General features: G+C 38.4%; 4 protein-coding genes across 4 annotated transcripts; 1 reads left to right on the forward strand and 3 right to left on the reverse strand.

The window, feature by feature from the left end:
• Window positions 1-694: 694 nt before the first annotated feature.
• Window positions 695-4,400, reverse strand: BATDEDRAFT_16102 (ubiquitin-specific protease UBP14). Its single transcript, XM_006677122.1, has 12 exons — window positions 4,242-4,400; window positions 4,006-4,158; window positions 3,608-3,887; window positions 3,264-3,452; window positions 3,007-3,125; window positions 2,780-2,889; window positions 2,077-2,673; window positions 1,907-1,995; window positions 1,679-1,765; window positions 1,426-1,590; window positions 1,187-1,314; window positions 695-1,113 (listed from the first exon to the last, which is right to left on the reverse strand). Exons 1-12 carry the CDS (start codon window positions 4,341-4,343, stop codon window positions 805-807), a joined length of 2,328 nt encoding a protein of 775 aa, XP_006677185.1. The 5' UTR covers window positions 4,344-4,400; the 3' UTR covers window positions 695-804.
• Window positions 4,401-4,567: 167 nt separating this feature from the next.
• BATDEDRAFT_86962 (uncharacterized protein) lies at window positions 4,568-13,397 on the forward strand (the record flags this gene model as incomplete). The annotated part of the gene is made up of 18 exons (XM_006677508.1): window positions 4,568-4,593; window positions 4,678-4,887; window positions 4,988-6,967; window positions 7,042-8,987; window positions 9,072-9,556; window positions 9,676-10,012; window positions 10,097-10,343; window positions 10,416-10,491; window positions 10,595-10,736; window positions 10,806-11,096; window positions 11,164-11,318; window positions 11,675-11,812; window positions 11,883-11,968; window positions 12,068-12,293; window positions 12,429-12,696; window positions 12,772-12,870; window positions 12,966-13,053; window positions 13,209-13,397. 18 exons carry the CDS (start codon window positions 4,568-4,570, stop codon window positions 13,279-13,281), a joined length of 6,873 nt encoding a protein of 2,290 aa, XP_006677571.1. The 3' UTR covers window positions 13,282-13,397.
• On the reverse strand, window positions 13,392-17,078 carry BATDEDRAFT_86963 (uncharacterized protein). Its single transcript, XM_006677602.1, has 11 exons — window positions 16,623-17,078; window positions 16,295-16,364; window positions 16,065-16,088; window positions 15,905-15,959; window positions 15,753-15,783; window positions 15,542-15,691; window positions 15,386-15,450; window positions 14,599-15,304; window positions 14,397-14,530; window positions 14,184-14,269; window positions 13,392-14,048 (listed from the first exon to the last, which is right to left on the reverse strand). The coding sequence occupies exons 1-11, from the start codon at window positions 17,019-17,021 to the stop codon at window positions 13,432-13,434; spliced, it is 2,337 nt and encodes a 778-aa protein (XP_006677665.1). The 5' UTR covers window positions 17,022-17,078; the 3' UTR covers window positions 13,392-13,431.
• A 273-nt stretch (window positions 17,079-17,351) lies between these two features.
• Window positions 17,352-18,980, reverse strand: BATDEDRAFT_87088 (uncharacterized protein; the record flags this gene model as incomplete). The annotated part of the gene is made up of 5 exons (XM_006677603.1): window positions 17,352-17,594; window positions 17,661-18,151; window positions 18,257-18,400; window positions 18,498-18,723; window positions 18,879-18,980. The coding sequence occupies 5 exons, from the start codon at window positions 18,978-18,980 to the stop codon at window positions 17,352-17,354; spliced, it is 1,206 nt and encodes a 401-aa protein (XP_006677666.1).
• Between the last annotated feature and the right edge of the window lie 308 nt (window positions 18,981-19,288).

Genomic DNA, 19,288 nt, shown 5'->3' on the forward strand with positions numbered 1-19,288 from the left:
GTCTATTCAATACTGCAGCAACCAAAGCCAGATCTTCCCACCGTGTTTTGTCATCAGCCAGTGATTCAGGAATATCGTCTTCTCGTCCACACCCCTTGACTGCTGCGTTATCCAAATCTGAATCAACACAAGAAAATATGTATGGTAGTAGCTCCAGTGCCGCTGGGACATATGGCACAACTCCATCGCCCTTGGTATTTTTGGATAACATCGGATGGTGTTTTAAACAAATCAAGTCCAGTGACTTGCATCATCGAGTCAACGAACACACAGATCACTCTTCTGCTTCTGCCACTTCCTTTGTTGTGTTGTTTTGTGATGGCGCAAGAATGGTTGTTCATACTGCTGGCACATTTTTGGAGTTTTCTCCATCTGCCCAAGATAAGCTTGAAAGGTGAGTGCTTTTGTTGAAAGAGTTGGCCACCTTTGTGTAATGATCAGGCATCTTACATTTGAACTGCTGTCTGAATATTGTTCAATTGTATTTAGTTTTACTATTTCTTCAGATTTATCACCAAATCTTAAAACTCGATTAGGACATTTTGCGCAATTGATTAAATTATTTCAGCAACAATCTTCTCAACATAATTCAATAAATTCAAGGATAGTGTAAGATGGAAATATGCCACATTTTGCCGACTTGCTGGGTTTGATAATGGGTTGTACTGTTTGGTTGGTAACGGATGCCACAAGTAAAAGGGTAGATAAAGGTTGGTTCATTTTACTAAAATCAGTTGATCACTTTCATTCATTGATGTAAAGGAGTACTGCCACTTGGTGATCCTTTGCCTTTGAATACAGTTTTTACTCTCGCTTATAAAGGTAAATGTATCCTTGTCCGATATAATTCGACATATCTGGCACCTTGACTACCTTGCTATCATTATACATAACCCATTGTGATCCGTGCTTGATAAATGCTACATAATGTCCACAGTGAGCAGAGGTGCCTCGGTGTGAAATAATGGCAAACAAGTTGTATTTGGCCAATCCTTGATCAATTGTGTCATCTGCAGAGGTTGAATTACTGGTTATGATGGGCTCATCATCCATAGGCATATCACTTCCAGAATGGCTAAAAAGCCAATCCACTGCGCGGTCCAAATTGTTTGCCTACAAATAAACGCATCAAAAAAAGCCAATACAATCGGAATAAGCAGGATATATACTGAAAAGAGTAAATTACAGTTTTTCCCAAAGCGGTTTTGGCTTGAATCAGGGAAAATCCCATGTCCATCAACTGAGATATGTCGGCCTCTGTAGCAGTACAAGCAGAAGGTGTTTCGCCTACAGATGTAATAGGATCGTCGATATCTGTAAAATAGTCACATGTAAAAAACGTTTAGCTTTTAAAGCCATCAATAGTAGGCTTAGAAGAACCAGTGGCCGTAGTGTACGCTATCTGTATTAATTGCCAAACTTTACCTGGATCATCCATGTGCTCCATCAACCAATTCATTGCTGCATCTGGTCCAGTGTTTCCCGTTTTGATTAAAGATCGCTTGCATCTGTTTTCTGGGAATCCCATAGACATGAGTTGCTCAAGTGCAACCGCATCAATTTGAATCTCAGCAGATCCTGTCTTGGGTTCTATACAGTTTATAAATCCAATGTTAAAAATTAGTTTCACAAATCAATTGAATTATTTATTTACAGCACAAGTGAAAATAGCACACACCTTCAGGCAACAATGTTTCATTGGGTAGTTTTCCACATGCTCTATATTGGCTGAGATCAATCTGCTCTGAAACTTTGAGTTCGACATCTACATATTTCAAGCCAAAATATATTAGTGTTGATAAATAGCAAACCAATGACTAATGGGTTATCAATTAAATTTCAGTTCTAAACTGAACCATCAAAAAGCATCTGATTGACAAGATAGCATATCTATGCATCTGCTTACTAAGTTTCTCCATAACCCAGCTGTCTCCAGGAACAAATCTCGATACAGCACACGAAAGGACGCTTGGATAAGAATGAAAACGTTGTACACTAGTAAACATATTAATGGTTAATTAACTTTGTAGAATACATTTACAAAAAATATACTTGTGCATGCTCAACAATACATACAATGTGGCAGTAGTCGTGGTTTTGTCACAAGGGCACTCATACTGCCTCATATCTGCTTCAAAGTATTGATGCAAACATTCGTCAAGCGATACTGATTCGTATTGTTTTTTCCCATCTTCTTCGCCACAAACACGAGCAGGAACGGATAGCATAATCGAGGACGCAGGATCAGTTTTGTATCGAACCCCAGTACATTCAAGACATTGTAGTCGCTGCTCTAGCTTAAACCGAAATGCCTGAGATGGATCATTTCCACTGGAACGCTCCTTTTGTTCGACGGTGGTCAGTAGGTATTGCAAAAATTCCTGTGCGTCTTGCTGGCGCATTGTCGAAAACTCATGATGACCGTGTCCAATAAGAGTTTTGAACATTAAAGGAGCAATGCCTTCTTGTCCACGTTCTTCACCATCATCACCAATGATAGGGATACTGTATCGTCCACTCATGAGTCCGTCTGCAATCTTGCCCATCTGACAATGAAAGCATTTTGCAGACAATTCATGACACTGAGATGTGTGCGATTCAAAAGAGTCATTATAACGGGTCTTGAATGGATCAAGAGCAAATAGCACTTGAAGTACTGATGCCATATAGCAACTTTACCATAAATCCAACAGATGACTTAGTAGATGCGTATCACAATAATCTAAAACCACCGCATACACTTATTAACAACATAAGCGAGAGTTTAAAATGTAATCACCTGTTTCCAAGATTTTTAAGACCAGTAAAGCCGGGGCCAAACATGGGTGTAAATATTTTGCCGTCTTCTGTAGTCATACTAAAATCAAACTTGAGATTCTGCTCCAGTTGCTATTTATAGTCAAATTCATCAACAAAAACGCTCGATTTAGAAAATAAATGTAAAGTATTGATCATTGAAACCACCTTTCAAGGTTTAGTCAGCAAACCAAAAAATAATTCACTTACAAGCTCGGCAATGCTTTTTTCAGTTTTTTGCTGGGACATCAAATTGATACCAAATGTTGAAAGATGTGCACTGAGATTTGAATTAATCACCTCATTGGCATGAGCATAGCAAAACAAATCTAAATCAATCATGTTTTTCAATTGCAAATTTATGGTTACATGATTTCAGTAAAATTAAAATTAAAAATCGTAACTCGATGCATCACTTTCATATAGGCTAATGCAATATGTTTTTTTGAAAAGGCATTCTGTTTTACCAGCTGTTCCTTCGGGAGTAATTGTACCGAGTTTAACTGCGATGGGATGATTTTCAGCATCAAAGTGAGAAAGAGCATGTCCATTACCACCCAGCCCACCATATTGGGCACGACCACAGCCAATGTTGCCACATGAAAGACAAAGCCAAAGATTTTCTTGAAGGTCACAATTTTGGCAATGAGCGAATGCTATTAAAAAGCATGTTAGATTCCAGCACACACAAATAAGTTGATGTCATTTGAACGGCAGATTGCATCAATGTACAATTGATAATATATACAAATATTATTGAAATGCTAAACATATCAAAGTTCAAACAACTCGAATGCTAAACAAACCAAACCTTTTCCTTCAAGCTTTCGAGGTTGAGTTTGCACCAGATCTTTGGTATGACTGCATGGACGAAGGGTTTCTTCCTGCCATGATTGGATCTCGGACTGTTTCTTGGCAGATACGGCTTGAAGAATACCATCAACACTTGTTTTAATTTTAGGCAAGGCAGAATCAATTTCAAGATTTCCACAAGCAAGGCAAATGACTTTAGTAACCAAATCATATTTAAGTGAGTCGTCCTCTTCCTGAATGGCCAGCTTGGTGATTTTTTGTGGTTGAGTATCAGAATCCTTGACAATAAACCCAGATTGCATCAGTGATTTGCAAAATACTAATCCAAGTGGTTGGTATAGTTGAAAACATACAACATGTGCAATAAAGTGATTACACAAACGATTGAATACTCACTCTGCTTGCTGCTTTTTTAATACGTTTAACATTGAGAACAAGAGCATGGCTGGCTTTACGATAGTGCAGGTCAGCATGACTGCGGTCGCCATGATTGTTGCTGCAACCGCCATTAAAGCAAGTCATGCACACATTGATTCCGTTTGGCATATCCTGCATCACAGATGAATGAATATTTGATCTTCATGATAATCCGTAGTTGAGTTGAACAAGAATCAATATAGAACCAAACTCACTTGAGAGTCAAAACACAACAGACATTCATCCTTGTACACCTTTGACGAGGCAGATGCAATAGGTAAGCGAGATTCTTCGATGTGTGGGCAAACTGCAGCCATTTTAATCCGAGTGTTGTAGAATAGATGAATGTATGAATCGGTACGACAATAGAAGAGCAGATTCAGACTTGCTGACAAAGTTGAATTCCAACCGAATTCCAGCAACGCGTCTTGAATGCGGTCGCACTCGACAAACTGTCAAGTTTAGGAAACTCGCTTGCATTCAATTATATTACACGAGAAATCAAACTCAAACTTGCTAACAAAAACTCTTGTTGTTGAAAATGGCTCCGTCGCATAGAACGACACGGTAATATTGCATGTTTTAATCATCAGAAGCAAGCATGAACTGCATTCACTATTGAATCTAACTATATCGCATCTTAACTACAAGTGATATTAATGCTATTGCAAAAGACTTGAATGACAAACTGGGATTCAAACTACCAGTACAACCCTCAAATACTCAAAAGTTTGGCTATAAACACACTTTTAAAACGGAAACCACTCAACCACCAGTATTGTCATTGGACTCTCATCTAAATGCTCATGATACTGATTACAGCAACTTTATAACCAAAGACTCTAGAACAAATGATTCTCTGTAAGTTTTATTGCTTCAAGTATTCAAGGCGTACTCTACTATGTTTGATCTGCAATATTTAAACGCACTGTCATCTATACCCGATTTGATGCTTTTGTAGAAAACAGTACCATTTCTCTCAATTAAATGAACTGCCAAAATCCAGCCATTTTAATCAGGAAGTTGACACAAAAAAAGCTATACAGCCAACTTACCGTCAGCTACTACGTCGATCCACATTAAACACATCTCCAATCCACTCTGTAGAACCCAAACAAAGCAACAGCTTTAAAAAGATTGAAAAAACTGCGTCCTCAAAACAAGAATCTGATGAAAGTCATGGATTCAAAACAAACCCTTTTCTGAAGCTTAATGTGACTCAAGGAGATAACGAGTCTTTTAATAATGCAACGCTATACGATTCTTTAAACACCCGTAAATCCACCTTGCAAACACACGCTATTCGTCATATACAACCTCAACAAAACAAGTTTGGAAAAGCATCTACTGGAAGACTACCGATAGATTTGGCTACCACTGAAAGAAAGCAGCAGCAGAATGAAGCTTTTTTAAATGTTGTGCTGATTGGTCAACGTGTCAAGACGTTGCCGGAAAATCAGACAAACGAATCTGCTGTGGATGAATTTAGCATGCCCATAGCTCCTGATAACGAATACAATGCAATAGATGATTTTATCCTTGAAGTGGATGAAAGTTTAGACGAATTTCAGACTTCAAAGACTAATCAGCAGATGCTAGAGAGCACATTTACTCATCAACGGAATGGACTCGTCTGTCTTTCTCCTGTGATTGTACCTGACAATGAGGCATATGATTCAGATGATGACTCGGAAAATCAAAAAAATAAGTCTGCTGCCTTGCAAGAACCAGATTCGTTTGAATTTAGCAATATAGATGATGTGGACCAGATTGGCAATCGGTATGCCTCAATTTTAGAGAATCGTATTCGTAAACTGCGCGGAGAAGACGTTCCTTCAGTAATTCCATTGACACCAATGGAAATCAAAAGTCATGAACCCAATGCCTCCATATTGACGGCGCCATCGCTGCCGACTTGTCAGGCCGAGGGTTTTCCAGTTGAAACCATCATCATTGAACCAACATCCTCAGTAACTAAATCTGATTTAAAACCCAATCTAGAATTAAATATGGAGCCAATCGAAGTTAGTTATCGAATCAGCTCGGCACTCTTGGAACCGAAAACAACGGGATCAACCACTGAATTTGAGACTTTGAATCTAAGCATATTAGAACAAGCCAGCGCACCTTTATTGGAATCGGAAACATTAGTAAAAAGTAGTCGGCCTAAACTTTCTATCATTCCCGAGCCACTTTGCGAAAGCGCCAAAAAAGTAAACTTTTTGAATGCAGATGCTAAGCGTCAGCCTAGTGCCAGATCTTCACTTGCACCTATCCAGCATTCTGACTCTATACCAAATGAACCCGCGGTTTTGTGTCGAGGTTATTGGAAGTCAGCACTTCCTTTGATGAAGCACTCTGCCTCGCCAAAGCCATCGCCTAAAACGGCGCTGTTTAGTCTCGACAGTACTGTGGGCGAAACTCCCCGAAAGTTGACACCAAATACAGAGAGCACCACTTCAGGAAAATCTACTGCTGATATAAAAGCGTATCGCCCTGGCACAGATACTAGCTCTCAATATCAATCGTACATGACCGTGGAAACCATGTCCGATACTGCCGATAGTAGAGAGTTTGAAACTTTCTCACCTAATGCCAACAATCATGACTTGATGTCACCCAACTCGTTGATGTTTCAACATGAAGAAGAAATCACTGATTGGCAGGATGGCATGATTGTCAAAAGCTTAAAACTCATTTCTGAAAACAAAAGCAAGTGTGAAATTGAGCCAAAGCTTCCATTGAAATACACGTTTCCATTCGCAGAATATGCAACTCCTGAGCCCCACCTTAAAGACTATCGACCATATTTTCCAGTAAATAATGCAGGGCTTGATCATAAATTACCTTCAAAAGATGAAGCTAAAGGAGATATCTTAAATGGTAAACATCACCGCATAAATGCACATATGTCCAAAAGCAATCGTTTAGAAGAATCAAGGTTGGGTGATTTTGACTTGCAAAATCTTGGCTTATACTCTGTCAAATTACTAATTTAAATCATTCTATATTTAGCAATACTAAAAATGCATATGCTTTTCAAAAAAATGATAGTTGTGCATTTGATTTGGTGAATACCGAGGCTATCAAACAAGATTTTATGCAAAAAGACCAACCAAGTAGTGAGCCAAGTAGCAAAGAACCGTTTAGTCTTAAGATTGATGGATCACGAATGTATCTGGAAATGGGAACTCTTGGCCGCGGATCAGCTATTATTGGTGCAAGCCCTGTTCCCATCAACTCTGCACTTTCAATTCCTGCGTTTGGACTTCACCCATACCATAAAGCCAAAGTGGTAGCACCACGGAACGCATTGCTTCCAAAAACAAAAGAAAGCATATCAAAGCCCAATACTTTGAGCACACACGATCTTGAAGCAATTCTGTCAAACAAACGGACTAGTGCAGTTTTTTCTGTAAACCCAGTTTCCTTGGTATCAAACGATTTAAATACTCCCGATACTCCAAATGACGATTTGGGGTTGAATATTGAAGAATATAAAAGGGAGCCTGAAATGTATAATCAGAAATTGAATGTGAGTGTTGATATGGCTACTGACACACTTACGACTCAAGCCACAAGTGCTTGGATTTCAACAGACCAACTTGTTATTCCAACTCCATTTGATATCCCACCAGCCAAAGTTGAAATACAAAATAGCATTCAAGACTCTACCCATAAGATCAATGAGCAATTCTTATCTAATAGTATTTCACTCGCGCAGTCAAACAATGATGCACAATTACATTCTGCTCGAATTTCTCAAAAAGTATTTGAAAAGCCAACAGATCAGATTATGCCTCAAGACGTATCAGTAGCGTTAGATTGCAAGAGTGAAAGTATTAACATACCATCAGACTTGCACAAAAATTCATCAACGGACAATATATCAGAGCAACAAAAAACAGATTTCGAGAGTGACCAAGATGAGCAAATCAAATCATTAGCGTTGAATCAGGTTGATTTTGACGACTCTGACATGGAAATACTTTCAGAAAAGTCCGAAGATGACGAAAACAAAGATACAGTGGACCTGAAACAAAAGCGTGTACAAATCAAGCCGGCTGAATCACACGAGCTTTCGCGACCAAGAGTTTCAATTAAAAAAGGATTTAAAAAGTCAATGGTTTTATTTGCATCTCGAGCAGGATCTAGCAATACAAAACGATACTCTTCATGTGCTGCTATAAAATTGATTGAAAGTCAGACTGCAAAAGTCAACGAGGTTTCCTACTCATCACGATCAGCTTCTGCTCATGCGCGATCTTTATCTACACAACAAACTGGACTGTCAAGTGAGGTGCTGAAAAAACAGCATAGTCGTCAAGCATTTGTTTCAGATACCGCTGACCCAAGTGCATATTACAACATGCAAGTAAAAAAAGCATCAGGACTTGGACTGAATCGGGTAGAAAATGATGGTATGGGTACTCGACCTGTAATTGGTGTTTCGTTAATTCCTTCACATACCGAGCAACGTAAGCCATCTGTAAGCAGCAAACAATACGCGGATTCCGTAAAATCCGAGCCCAAGTCCAATATGGTCAGTGAAAATAATGATGAAGTTGATTCAGCAACATTGGCAAACCGAAAATTACTGCAGCAGGCTCTTCAAATAAATGGATTTGTTCGAGGACTTGGCCAGTCTGTATATCAGGTGGTGCACGATCCTGAGCGCCGGCTTTCCGGGCTAAATGCAATTGAACGCTCCCGTTACCCAACCTTTGATGATCCAGGTCCACCATTAGATGCCACTGGAATGCCTATTGTCAATGCTGATGGCGGTTTGCCTTCAAGTCAAAGTATTGAGGACATTTTGTCAGATGTTGAGCGACTAGATAAGATTATTCTCCAATCTACTGTTCCAGTTCCAACATTTTATAGAAAACGAGCAACTCTTTTAGCTCGACTTGGGCGATTTACCACAGCCATGGATGATTTGGACAAAGCTATTCAATATGGTAACATGCTTTTAGTCACTTATTTTACACGTATCCAAGTATCAAATGGAAACTAACTTTATAGTTGCATGCAACCGAGTGTAGACCAGTTCAATTCTGATGCATATTGGCATAGGCATCAGCTATTTTTACGCATCAACGATGTTGAAAAGGCTCTGTGTGATCTTGATATTATTACAGACAATAACAAAATGCATTATGGAGCATTTCAAACCAAAGCACGTATTTATCAAGCTCTCGGTATGATCAAGCCAGCTATCGTCAACTATTCTGCAGTTATTCGCCTAAAACCTGATGATCCTGATGGATATTATAATCGAGCTTGCTTGTTTGAAGCTGAAAACGAAATGGTGTACGCAAATGAAGATTTTCGTATGGTTCGAACATTAGACCCGTCAAATTCCCATGCAATTTACAATCTTGCCATTTACAGTTTTCAAAAACAGCTTTGGGAGGATTCTATTCAAGCTTTCACAAAACTGATTGGTCTTAATCCCGAAAACTCACAAGCGTATATGTATCGTGGACGTGCTAATGCTGCAGTAGCCAGATATGATGAAGCACTAGATGTAAGCCAGTTTTTATTATGTAATTGTACTAGAATATGCAGTAATACACAATAGCTAGTGCATGTCCGAGTTTGACTGAAAATGTAATGTGCAATTTTAATTCTTGCATGTATATATAGGATTTGTCTACAGCAATCAGAATAAATCCAACTCGAGCGCAGTACTTTTTCCATCGTGGTTGCCTGCTACGTAGTCGTAATCCAACACGTGCAATCCAAGATCTAAGTGTGTCCATTTTGCTAGACGATTCGAGTGCAAACAATGATGCATTCTATCAACGAGCAAAAGTATATCAGACAATCGGAAAGTACGATCTTTCTATTTCAGATTACACCTCGGTAATTGATTTGGATTCAACCAAATCCAAGGCATATCTCAATCTCGGCATTTTGCATATGAGACACTATGCTGAATATAGAAAAGCTCTGTACTCGTTTAGCAAGTCCATTGCAAATGGTACGTTTAAATCCTGTATTAAATATACTTTGATCATCAGCAATCGTACCATTTTTCTAAATTGTTTACGCATTCTATTTACAGACCCGATCAATCTTCAAACCTATCTCTGTCGCGGAGAACTGTATCAGCTGTTACAAGCAGAGGCACTTCCAGAGCTTCCAAACCGACAGATTTTAGGGAAACCCCGATTGAGTCGGCTTGGAAATCGTGATAATCCATCCATCAGTTATATAAGTAAAGCCATACAGGATTATAGCCGAGCAATTCACTTGTGTCCAAGCAATTATCTACTATTTTTATATCGTGGCCGTCTTCTTCTTAAACAAGGGTAAACTTTATTTTAACAAAATAGACAATATTATTAAATTGACTCCTATTTTGACGCTTTTAACTGGTATAGACTTATGGCGGAAGCAACTACTGATTTTCATGCCGCGTTTGATCTCAACTCGAATATTGCACAAACATTTATCCAGGTGCAATGTATTTTAAACTATACGCTGATTGGAATTACAATATTTAGTATTGGTTCTAATTTCAACATGTTTAATGTGTGTTTGGTTGATTGCAACTGTTTAGAGAGCACTGGTATTGTGTTTTCAGCGCAAATACAAGCAAGTTATTGACGAGTTTGATGAGAAAAAAAAGACACAGATGGTTGATGATCCAGCCTTATTGTTATTGATTGCCAAGGCACGAATTCAATGTGGAGATTTTAAAGGTACTCCTTTCAGCTTTTTAATCTTTACTGTCATTTTTAAATAATGTTGAAATTGCTGATTAAATATAGGTGCTTTGCGAGATCTTACCAGTGCTTTGGACTATAGTCAAAACGATCCACAGACATTTTTACAAAGAGGAATTTGTTTTGAGCATCTTCAAGACTGGTCTGCTGCATCAGCAGAATTTACAAAGTGCATTACATACATGCCCACATATGCAAAGGCATATTACCATCGCGGTTTATGCAAACTATATGAAAAAAATGACACGGGTGTGAATGATTTAGATCTTGCAATTCAGTATGACGAAAAGTTTTTTGAGGCATATCTAACCAGAGCATCTTTCCACCACTCTAAAGGTAATATTGGGCTGCATTAAAGGATTATTTGCCAAATGCATCGACTCATGCTGTTTTTCTAATACAGGAATGTATACACGAGGTATTGAGGATTGCAATGAGGCTTTGAAGCTTGAACCAACCAGTATCAGATCGCATTTACTCCGTGGTGCGTGCAAATGCAAACTCAATCAATTTGGTCTAGCCATTGCTGATTTCACAAGAGCAACAATTATAGACAAGGTAAATCATTTTATCAGTATTAAATATTGCCAAAAAACAATTCTATACCAATGCATTTTTAAACTTTTTTAGTCGAGTCATTTTGCGTTTTATAATAGAGCAATCACGTATCAGCTTTTAAATGATTTAGACAATGCGATTAAAGATTATAGTATTGTATTATTGCTTCGAGATGATTCGGTTAGTAAAGTTTGATTTGCCGTCATACCCACCACCTATGCGTGCCTGGATTGGCGTATATTTTAATCTGTATACAAATATTACTCTGAATTTGTCAACTGATTCGACCTTGAAATCAATGCAATCTGGCATTCTAGAATGCGTATCGAAATCGAGCTTTGATATATTGGAAAAAGGGGGACCATCAGAATGCATTGCAGGATCTACATGCTGCACGCAACTACTATCCACAAGATGCAAAACTGCGTGGTTTGTTTGGACTATGTTTACACAAAGTATCACAAAATCAAGAAAGCATAGATGAATTTACAAAGGTTGATAAAATATAATCAGACAGTATCTCTAGCCATATATCTACAATAACTAACTGTCAAAATACTCTAGGCACTTGAGCTAAGTCCATTCATGTACGAAGCGTTGCTGGGCCGTGGAAATGTTCATGCGTCAATGAATAATTTGAAATTAGCAAGGTAAATGCTGAATGACAAAACATTGATTTTTTGCATTTCATATCTTGATTTATTTAAATCAATGTATGCTACATGTCTTATGATTGTTTAAATTTCCAGGCAAGATTATTCAAAAGTGATACACATGTTTCCACTTTGTGCAGAGGCATATGTAAACATTGCGTATACAATGCAAACTGAAGGAAGACCACAAGAATCATGGAACTTTTTTTCAACTGCGCTTAAAATTGATCCACAATGCACTGCAGCTCTTGAAGGACGATCCATTATGCATTTGACCATGAAGAACGCGTTTGCAGCCTTGGTAGATATCACCAAAGCAATTGTAAGTATCATGTGTAGATCTAGCTGATACATTACGCCAAGCTATTGCATTAACAGAGGCTGCTACAATGGGATCACTATTTGAACTTTTATCAGCTATCTTTAAACTAACAGATGTTTTGCGTAAATCTAATAGGAAATTTCGCCAACTAATCCCGAATTCCTCACAAATAGAGGTGTGATATTTGAAGCCATGAAAGACAATACCTCTGCATTACAAAGCTATAAAGCGGCTATTTTGGCAGATCCCAATTACGGGTTGGCACACTTTAATGCAGCCAATTTATATATACAGCAAAAACTATGGGAACAAGCAATTTTTTATTTTAACAAAGCATTAATAATCAACAGCAAAGACAAGGCAGCTTTGCTCAACCGTAGCATTTGCAAACTAATGCTAAAAGGTATATCGTTGACTATATTATTGAGTTACTAAAAGATTTCATAACTGATTTTGTACACATATTTAAACTGGTTAGATACGGACGGTGCACTGAATGATTTGGATTTGGCGGCAGAAATTGATCCCGACTCTCCCCACGTGCATTTCAATCGTGGCCACTTGTTCCAATCACTTGGTATGTGCGACTGCTGTGATGGTCAATTCATTATAGTGTTGTGTACATGGGCATACTTGCTGTGATTATTACTGACTACGTAGAATTGTCAACAGGAAAATATGTACTGGCAGAAAAAGAGTATACAAAAGTTGTCGAGTTATTACCAAGGGATAGTGTAGCTTATATGCATCGTGGAAAAGCGTAAGTGAATTGTAATATCGTGTTTTCATGTTTGAATTGACACATCAAACTATCATGCAAAGTGGAGCCAGTTGCGAAGCCCCAAACTGACATATACTCATGTTACTAACAATACACTGGATTATACTTGAATCTATTCAATGCTTGATAACTAGTCGTGGGTCTCAGTCCAAATGGCCAGACGCAATGGACGATTATTCAATGGCGATTGCCGCTGAAGATGAGTAAAACTAAAAATAACGATTTGTCACGTATTTCCTACACTAGTTGCACATTACTGAATGATACTTTCATAAGATGATCTTTGAACCAATAAAAATTTAAATATCAAGTTAAGAAAAAAGTTAATTTGACCAAGCGGTTTAATTGAAAACCGAATCACATATCGTTAGCCACCCTTTTCATATTTGGTGCATACATAGAGTTACTGGTTTCAAAATCCCCAGAAGAATCCATTTTGATGTTGTGGTTAGTGTTGTGTGAACCAGTGGGAAATGTGCCTGCATTAGGGGTACCGGTATCTATCACATTGGCACTTCGTTTGGCTCGTTCCACGATCGCACGCAAAGCACTGACATACCCATCTATATCTCCTTTGGATGGGTTAGGCATTTGTGGAAGATTCAAAAAACTAAATATCACCTCAAGATTGTCTTGCATGGCCTGATACTGGGCTTGCATGATAACGTTGCTAACGCTATTTGAAGTAGATGTTCCAGCAGCCCCAGTTGAATTTTGATTTGAAGATTCGGTCATCTGCGATGCTTGCAAGGTCGGCTGCGCAAACGTTCTCATGCGAATGCTTTCTTGTTGAAGTTTTTGAATCTCTGTGTTGGCGACTGAGAGTTGTTGTTTGAGTGCTCGGATTTCGTTTATTCGTTCCTCGGCAATTTTGGAAAAATCATTATAAGAACTCTCCAAAAGTGTATCAAGAGCCAATGCAGAATTACTTGTAGTTGATGTAGCAGAACCAACCGCCTCCTTGCTAAAAAGGCCTAATGAATTTCAATATGGATTCAAATCCCGTAAAAATCAAGTTGGTATTGGAATGTTAGACATTGATACAGCTAAAAGGCGTGTAATCAAAATTAGGGGGTGCCAGATATATTTAATACTCGACATCAACTTACGCTTAATCTCAACCGGCATATTCTCGATTTCAGCAGCAGTGGTTTTAATTGTGGCAAGCTTATCCATTAACCACGACCAAGCAGATCTGACAAAGAAATCCCACAAACAAGTGGCACGTTGTGTTAATACCAAAAAGTATACATTTTTTGATTAGAAATAAACAGAAATGCAACTCCAAGTGTAAATAAGTAGCTAAATTACAAAGTACACACCCAGATTGTGAAGCCGTTTCTTGGATAGAACGAGGAGTTTGGGCTGTGGTGGATCGAGAATTAGCATCAAAATTTGCATCATCATTACTGACAGAGTTTAAAAGCCCTGCCACTGATGATACTAATGGACGTTGCTATTGACAAATGAAACACTGTTAGGGTTTAAAAACTCGAAATTGCTTGTATTTCCAACAAAACATACAGAATCTTTTAACCAAGGTTTGTAAGCAGAAGACATTTTGACAGCCTGATTTGCAGGTAGAGGGCGTGTGCTATTAAACTTTCCAGTGGCTAATATAGAGTCCGTTGATTTCCGAGGTATGATGGCAATACTTGGTTTTTTAGAATCAGTGCTAGCATCTGATGAGGCTTGTGAAGGTGATATAGGTGCAGATTTTTTGGATACTCGAGCAAGGATAGCACCTGTAGAAGAATGATATCCTGTGGCTGACTTATCAGCCGAACTATTTTTGGGGAAAATAGTACTGCTGGTTGGTTGTACAGTTGATTTCCTTAATTTACCTTTGGATAGGGTGTCTACTCGAATAGATCGAGAAGGTGAGTCCTTTCCAACAGTTTGCATTACAGGCTCATCTTCGTCTTCAGCCATGGCTGAGCTGGATACAACAGATGCAGAGCCATCAGCCTCATCATCTGCAATTTCTATACTGATATCTATATCCGAATCAGCCTCCCATTTAAGATCTTTTCCGCTAGAATTTCGTTGACGCTTCAATGTAGCTCTTTTTACTTTGGTAGATGTGGGTGGAGCTAGACGTTTAATAGAAGGAGCATTCTTCAATGACTTTTGATTCTTGTGATCAAAGCAGAGCACAGTGAATTTAGTCAAGTTGCGTGTTGGGTGCTGCAAGACATCTTCCTTGATACCACACGTTGCGTGAAGCCATCTGAGCAAGTAAATTAAAATTTTAGTAAACAATCACCGGAACAGGATCAGCTGGAACCAATCAACAACGAGTATGGCTTACTTTTCACATGAAGGAGATGTGCATTGTAGTGTGAGACCATGGCTTTCGTTGCAAATATAGCATGTCTTTAGTCAGATTGAATCAGGATAAGGTTAGTTGTGTGATATGCACATAAAATTAAATGGCAATATATACTAGTAGCGATTATTGACTTACGTGACTATTCAGTGGCCAATTCACCACATCAATGACGTCGTTTTCAACACCATTCGATCCATTCCATTTGGCACAAACAACATGAACATATTGATTCAGAGTCTTTGTGCGCTTGAGAGCACCGCCAAGATCTGAGCAGCAAATGATGCTCTAAAACATTGAAATTTAATAAGCAAATATTTGGAATGATCATCACTCAAATCCAACTCACAGTGTCCGCCACAAGAACACCATCAGCACACCTAGTTATCGAAAAACAATCAGTTACCCATCTGTTAATTTACTAGTCAAATCTGATAAAGCCAGTGACATTCATGTGCTATGATTTAGAATACTGGAGATAAATCAACAACATATTCGTACCGATGGCAGAACCACTTTTCATCACCCGGTGGAACAACGTCTATGCCATAGCATTCTGGAGAAGATGGTGTAAAGTACTCGAATTATTAGTTACAAACAAATTTGATATCACTACTATTCCAGGTGAGATATACAAACTGATGACATCAAAACCACATACTTTGATGAACAGGAACGTCGCAGTCTAGAATTTAATAAATACAGTATATTAGTAAACCACAAGCTAATTACAGCACGATCGATGAATTTTCAATCTTGATTCTGAAGCAAGTGCATAGCAATATGAATAACCAGATATCTGTCTTGAATTATCATTACATCGATATCAAAGAGGTTTGCCAATCATGATGCAACTTGTGAATCTAAAGTATTAAATGGTATACAACATACTTTCACCGTCGCACAAAACAATGCAGTTGGCCTTTGGACTATATGCTCTTCCACAAATAGCACAGAAAGTCTAAAGCAAGGATAACGCAAAAGTAACAAACATGAATGATGCCCCAGATGAACATCATTGTACAATAAGCATGAAGATGCGACCCAGATTTAAAATATCAAAACATTAATGTTTGAAGAACAAGCGATAGCAGAAACAGTTAGTAATAAAGAAGCATGAGCCAATGTATACTATCAGAAGCTCAAAGCATATTCAAAGTGATGTTTGCCAGAAGAGCGGATCTGATAGCAAGGCAGTAGTCAAAAAAGACGAACAAACCTCTTCTTCGTCATCGTCATCGTCTTCATCGTCATCATCGTCGTCGTCATCATCATCATCATCATCCATGTCCACATCCTTGTCTTGATCCTCATCGACCTTGCCAATAGCCTTGGACCTGGTTTTACCAGCACCCAGATCCCCACTTTCCAACGAGGCCTTTTCTTCCTTCTTTTGGCCATCACTGACCAGTCGATCATTAGAGTCGGAAGTACGACCCAACTCCTGATCTTGGCTCTGGTCCATATCCTCGTCGCCAGAAGTGGGCTCGTCTGGAACTGCCAAACGACGACCTCTTGCTCTGGCCTTGGGTTTATGAGTTGCACGTTGTCGCATTGTCTTGCCAGCGGACATATCTGAGTTGTCTGCTGGAGACTGAGAATGGTTACTACCAGTCATGGTTGATGACTTGTAGCAACGACTGTTGATAAAAGGGTGTTTCCAACTGCCTTGAATAGAATATCAATGGCTACCTGATAAATGTTGGAAATATTTTAGATTTGAATTGTTTCGGCTACAATTCAATGAATGCAAAGTTACACTCGAATCATGCTAGTTTCTTGTAAAGTTTTATTCTGACATACTTTAGACTGGATTGCTGGTTGTTGCATCTGACTGTTGCATCTGATAGTCACACACTGAACAGGATCAAAGATCCTGGTTTACATGCCGTCTATTCCAACCATATCAACCATGTCATGTAAAAGCATTGTTATTTATACTGCATCTTCAATTGCTCAAGTCAGTCGGTATTCCATTACTACTGTCTTGGAAAATAAGAGTTGAGCACTTTTCAACGCGAATCACTAATTGTCTGCGAACTGTATGAAATTTACTGGTTTCTGTATGCGGCTGGATCTGAGTTGGCAGATTCAGTTCAAGGTGGTAAATCGTAGCATAGTTTTGATCAGAGCGGGTATCCAAAATCAGTTTTCGTTCATGCAAAACGTACACAATGTCCGTAGATGAGCGCTATAAATGATCCAAATATAGTGTTAAATATGGCAATACAAACAGTAGTAACATGATACAACTTACTATCTCTGGTAGCAGAATCACAATATCCAAAAAAGTATCCGCGTCTTTAATAGCACACTTTGGTCGAGACACGATTGGTTTGACAATTTCTTGAATTAATGGTGTTGGTTCTGCACCAAGAGTGGTATTAGCAACTCCATCAGTAAGCTCTTGAATCAATACTTTGGGTTTGGTCAAAGAAGTTTGATCAGATCTTGCAGTAGATGCCTGCTTTTTTGGTTGATCAGCCGGCTCTACAGTAGTAATAAATGGTACTTTTTGGAATGCTGGGTTGCAGCCCATGGATATTCCTGGAATAGAAACATGCTCTGCTGCTTCTGAAACATCTTTGTCCACAGTTTGCTTTAGGTAATCAGAGGGGCTTGAAAGAACATTGAATTTTGAAAAATCAGTTTCGTGGTTTTGACTCGAGTCGCTTGTTTCTATTGGTTTACCAGTTTTGTCATTCCATCCATACGGTCCAAAGTATGTGTCATGTTTCATTTGAAATGCTATATAATACCAAATCAACAATCAAAACTTGATTTAAGAATTGAAATGAATCTGTTCATGCCATCTTGGTCCAAAAGTAATACGATCGACTACGGCAAACTTACATGCGGTGTCCAAATCAAAGTTGAACGTTTCCTTGACACAGCTAACTGCAAGGTTCAAGACATCTTTACGGTAAGATTCGTTTGTTTTGCATTTATCAATTACTTGATAACTAAATACTGCGTCGTACACATTTGAAACGCTGCCTATTTCTCGCCATTTGTAGTCATGCAATGTTAGATTTAAACTTTTTGAACGAATCGTAAATACAATATGCATGTTTAAAGCATATTACTTTGCTACCTTTCATGTTGACATATACTCTTGGATTGGACATGACGACAGGTACATTGGTGGGGTCAGTTTCTACTGGTACAGCACGAGATCTGCCAATGTTTAATATATGCACATTAGATCCATTAGCAAGTGTTCCAGTAGCAAAAACGGCAATTCCTGGCTCAACAATCCTGGCGGATTCTTCCATTTTCTTGTGGTTATTGAGAATCGATTTAAAGTTTTCTTGGTATCCCTACATGAATACATAGATGTTGTAAACTTGGTATGTAATGCTCATGGCATCGACTGTAAAGGCATAGATAGACTATCCATAAAATCTTGATTGCAATGCATATAGTTCAATTTGCTTTAATTGACTTGTATGTTGCAAGTTGAAAAGATACACACCTTGGGGTCATTTCTGGCAAGGTCATCCAAGTGCTGCCAGGCGTGTTGAATATGCTCTTGCGTCACATTTTCAGGCAGCTCGATGTTTCTGAATGCTTCCATGTATAATAAACTGTATAACTTGTAAACTCAGTTTTAGCTAAATATAAAATGTGGTTTTAAATGAGCGTATATGAATAGTAATTGAATCGCTGAGCGGAGTTTAAGCTGTATTCACGCAAAATGGAACACTTGTATTGACTGCTTTGAAATAAACGATTAGATATTTGCTGTTTTCCTAGTAGAGATTGACTAGTAGATATTTTCAATCCTTGAATAAACACAATATTCATCATTATGATGCTTACAACACTAGACTACTTTTTAAACCTGATCTTTGTTCTCGTTTGGTATTTATACATTGCACAATC

The sequence above is a fragment of the Batrachochytrium dendrobatidis genome, assembly GCF_000203795.2.
Source record: "Batrachochytrium dendrobatidis JAM81 unplaced genomic scaffold BATDEscaffold_3, whole genome shotgun sequence".
Lineage (NCBI taxonomy): Eukaryota > Fungi > Chytridiomycota > Chytridiomycetes > Rhizophydiales > Batrachochytrium > Batrachochytrium dendrobatidis.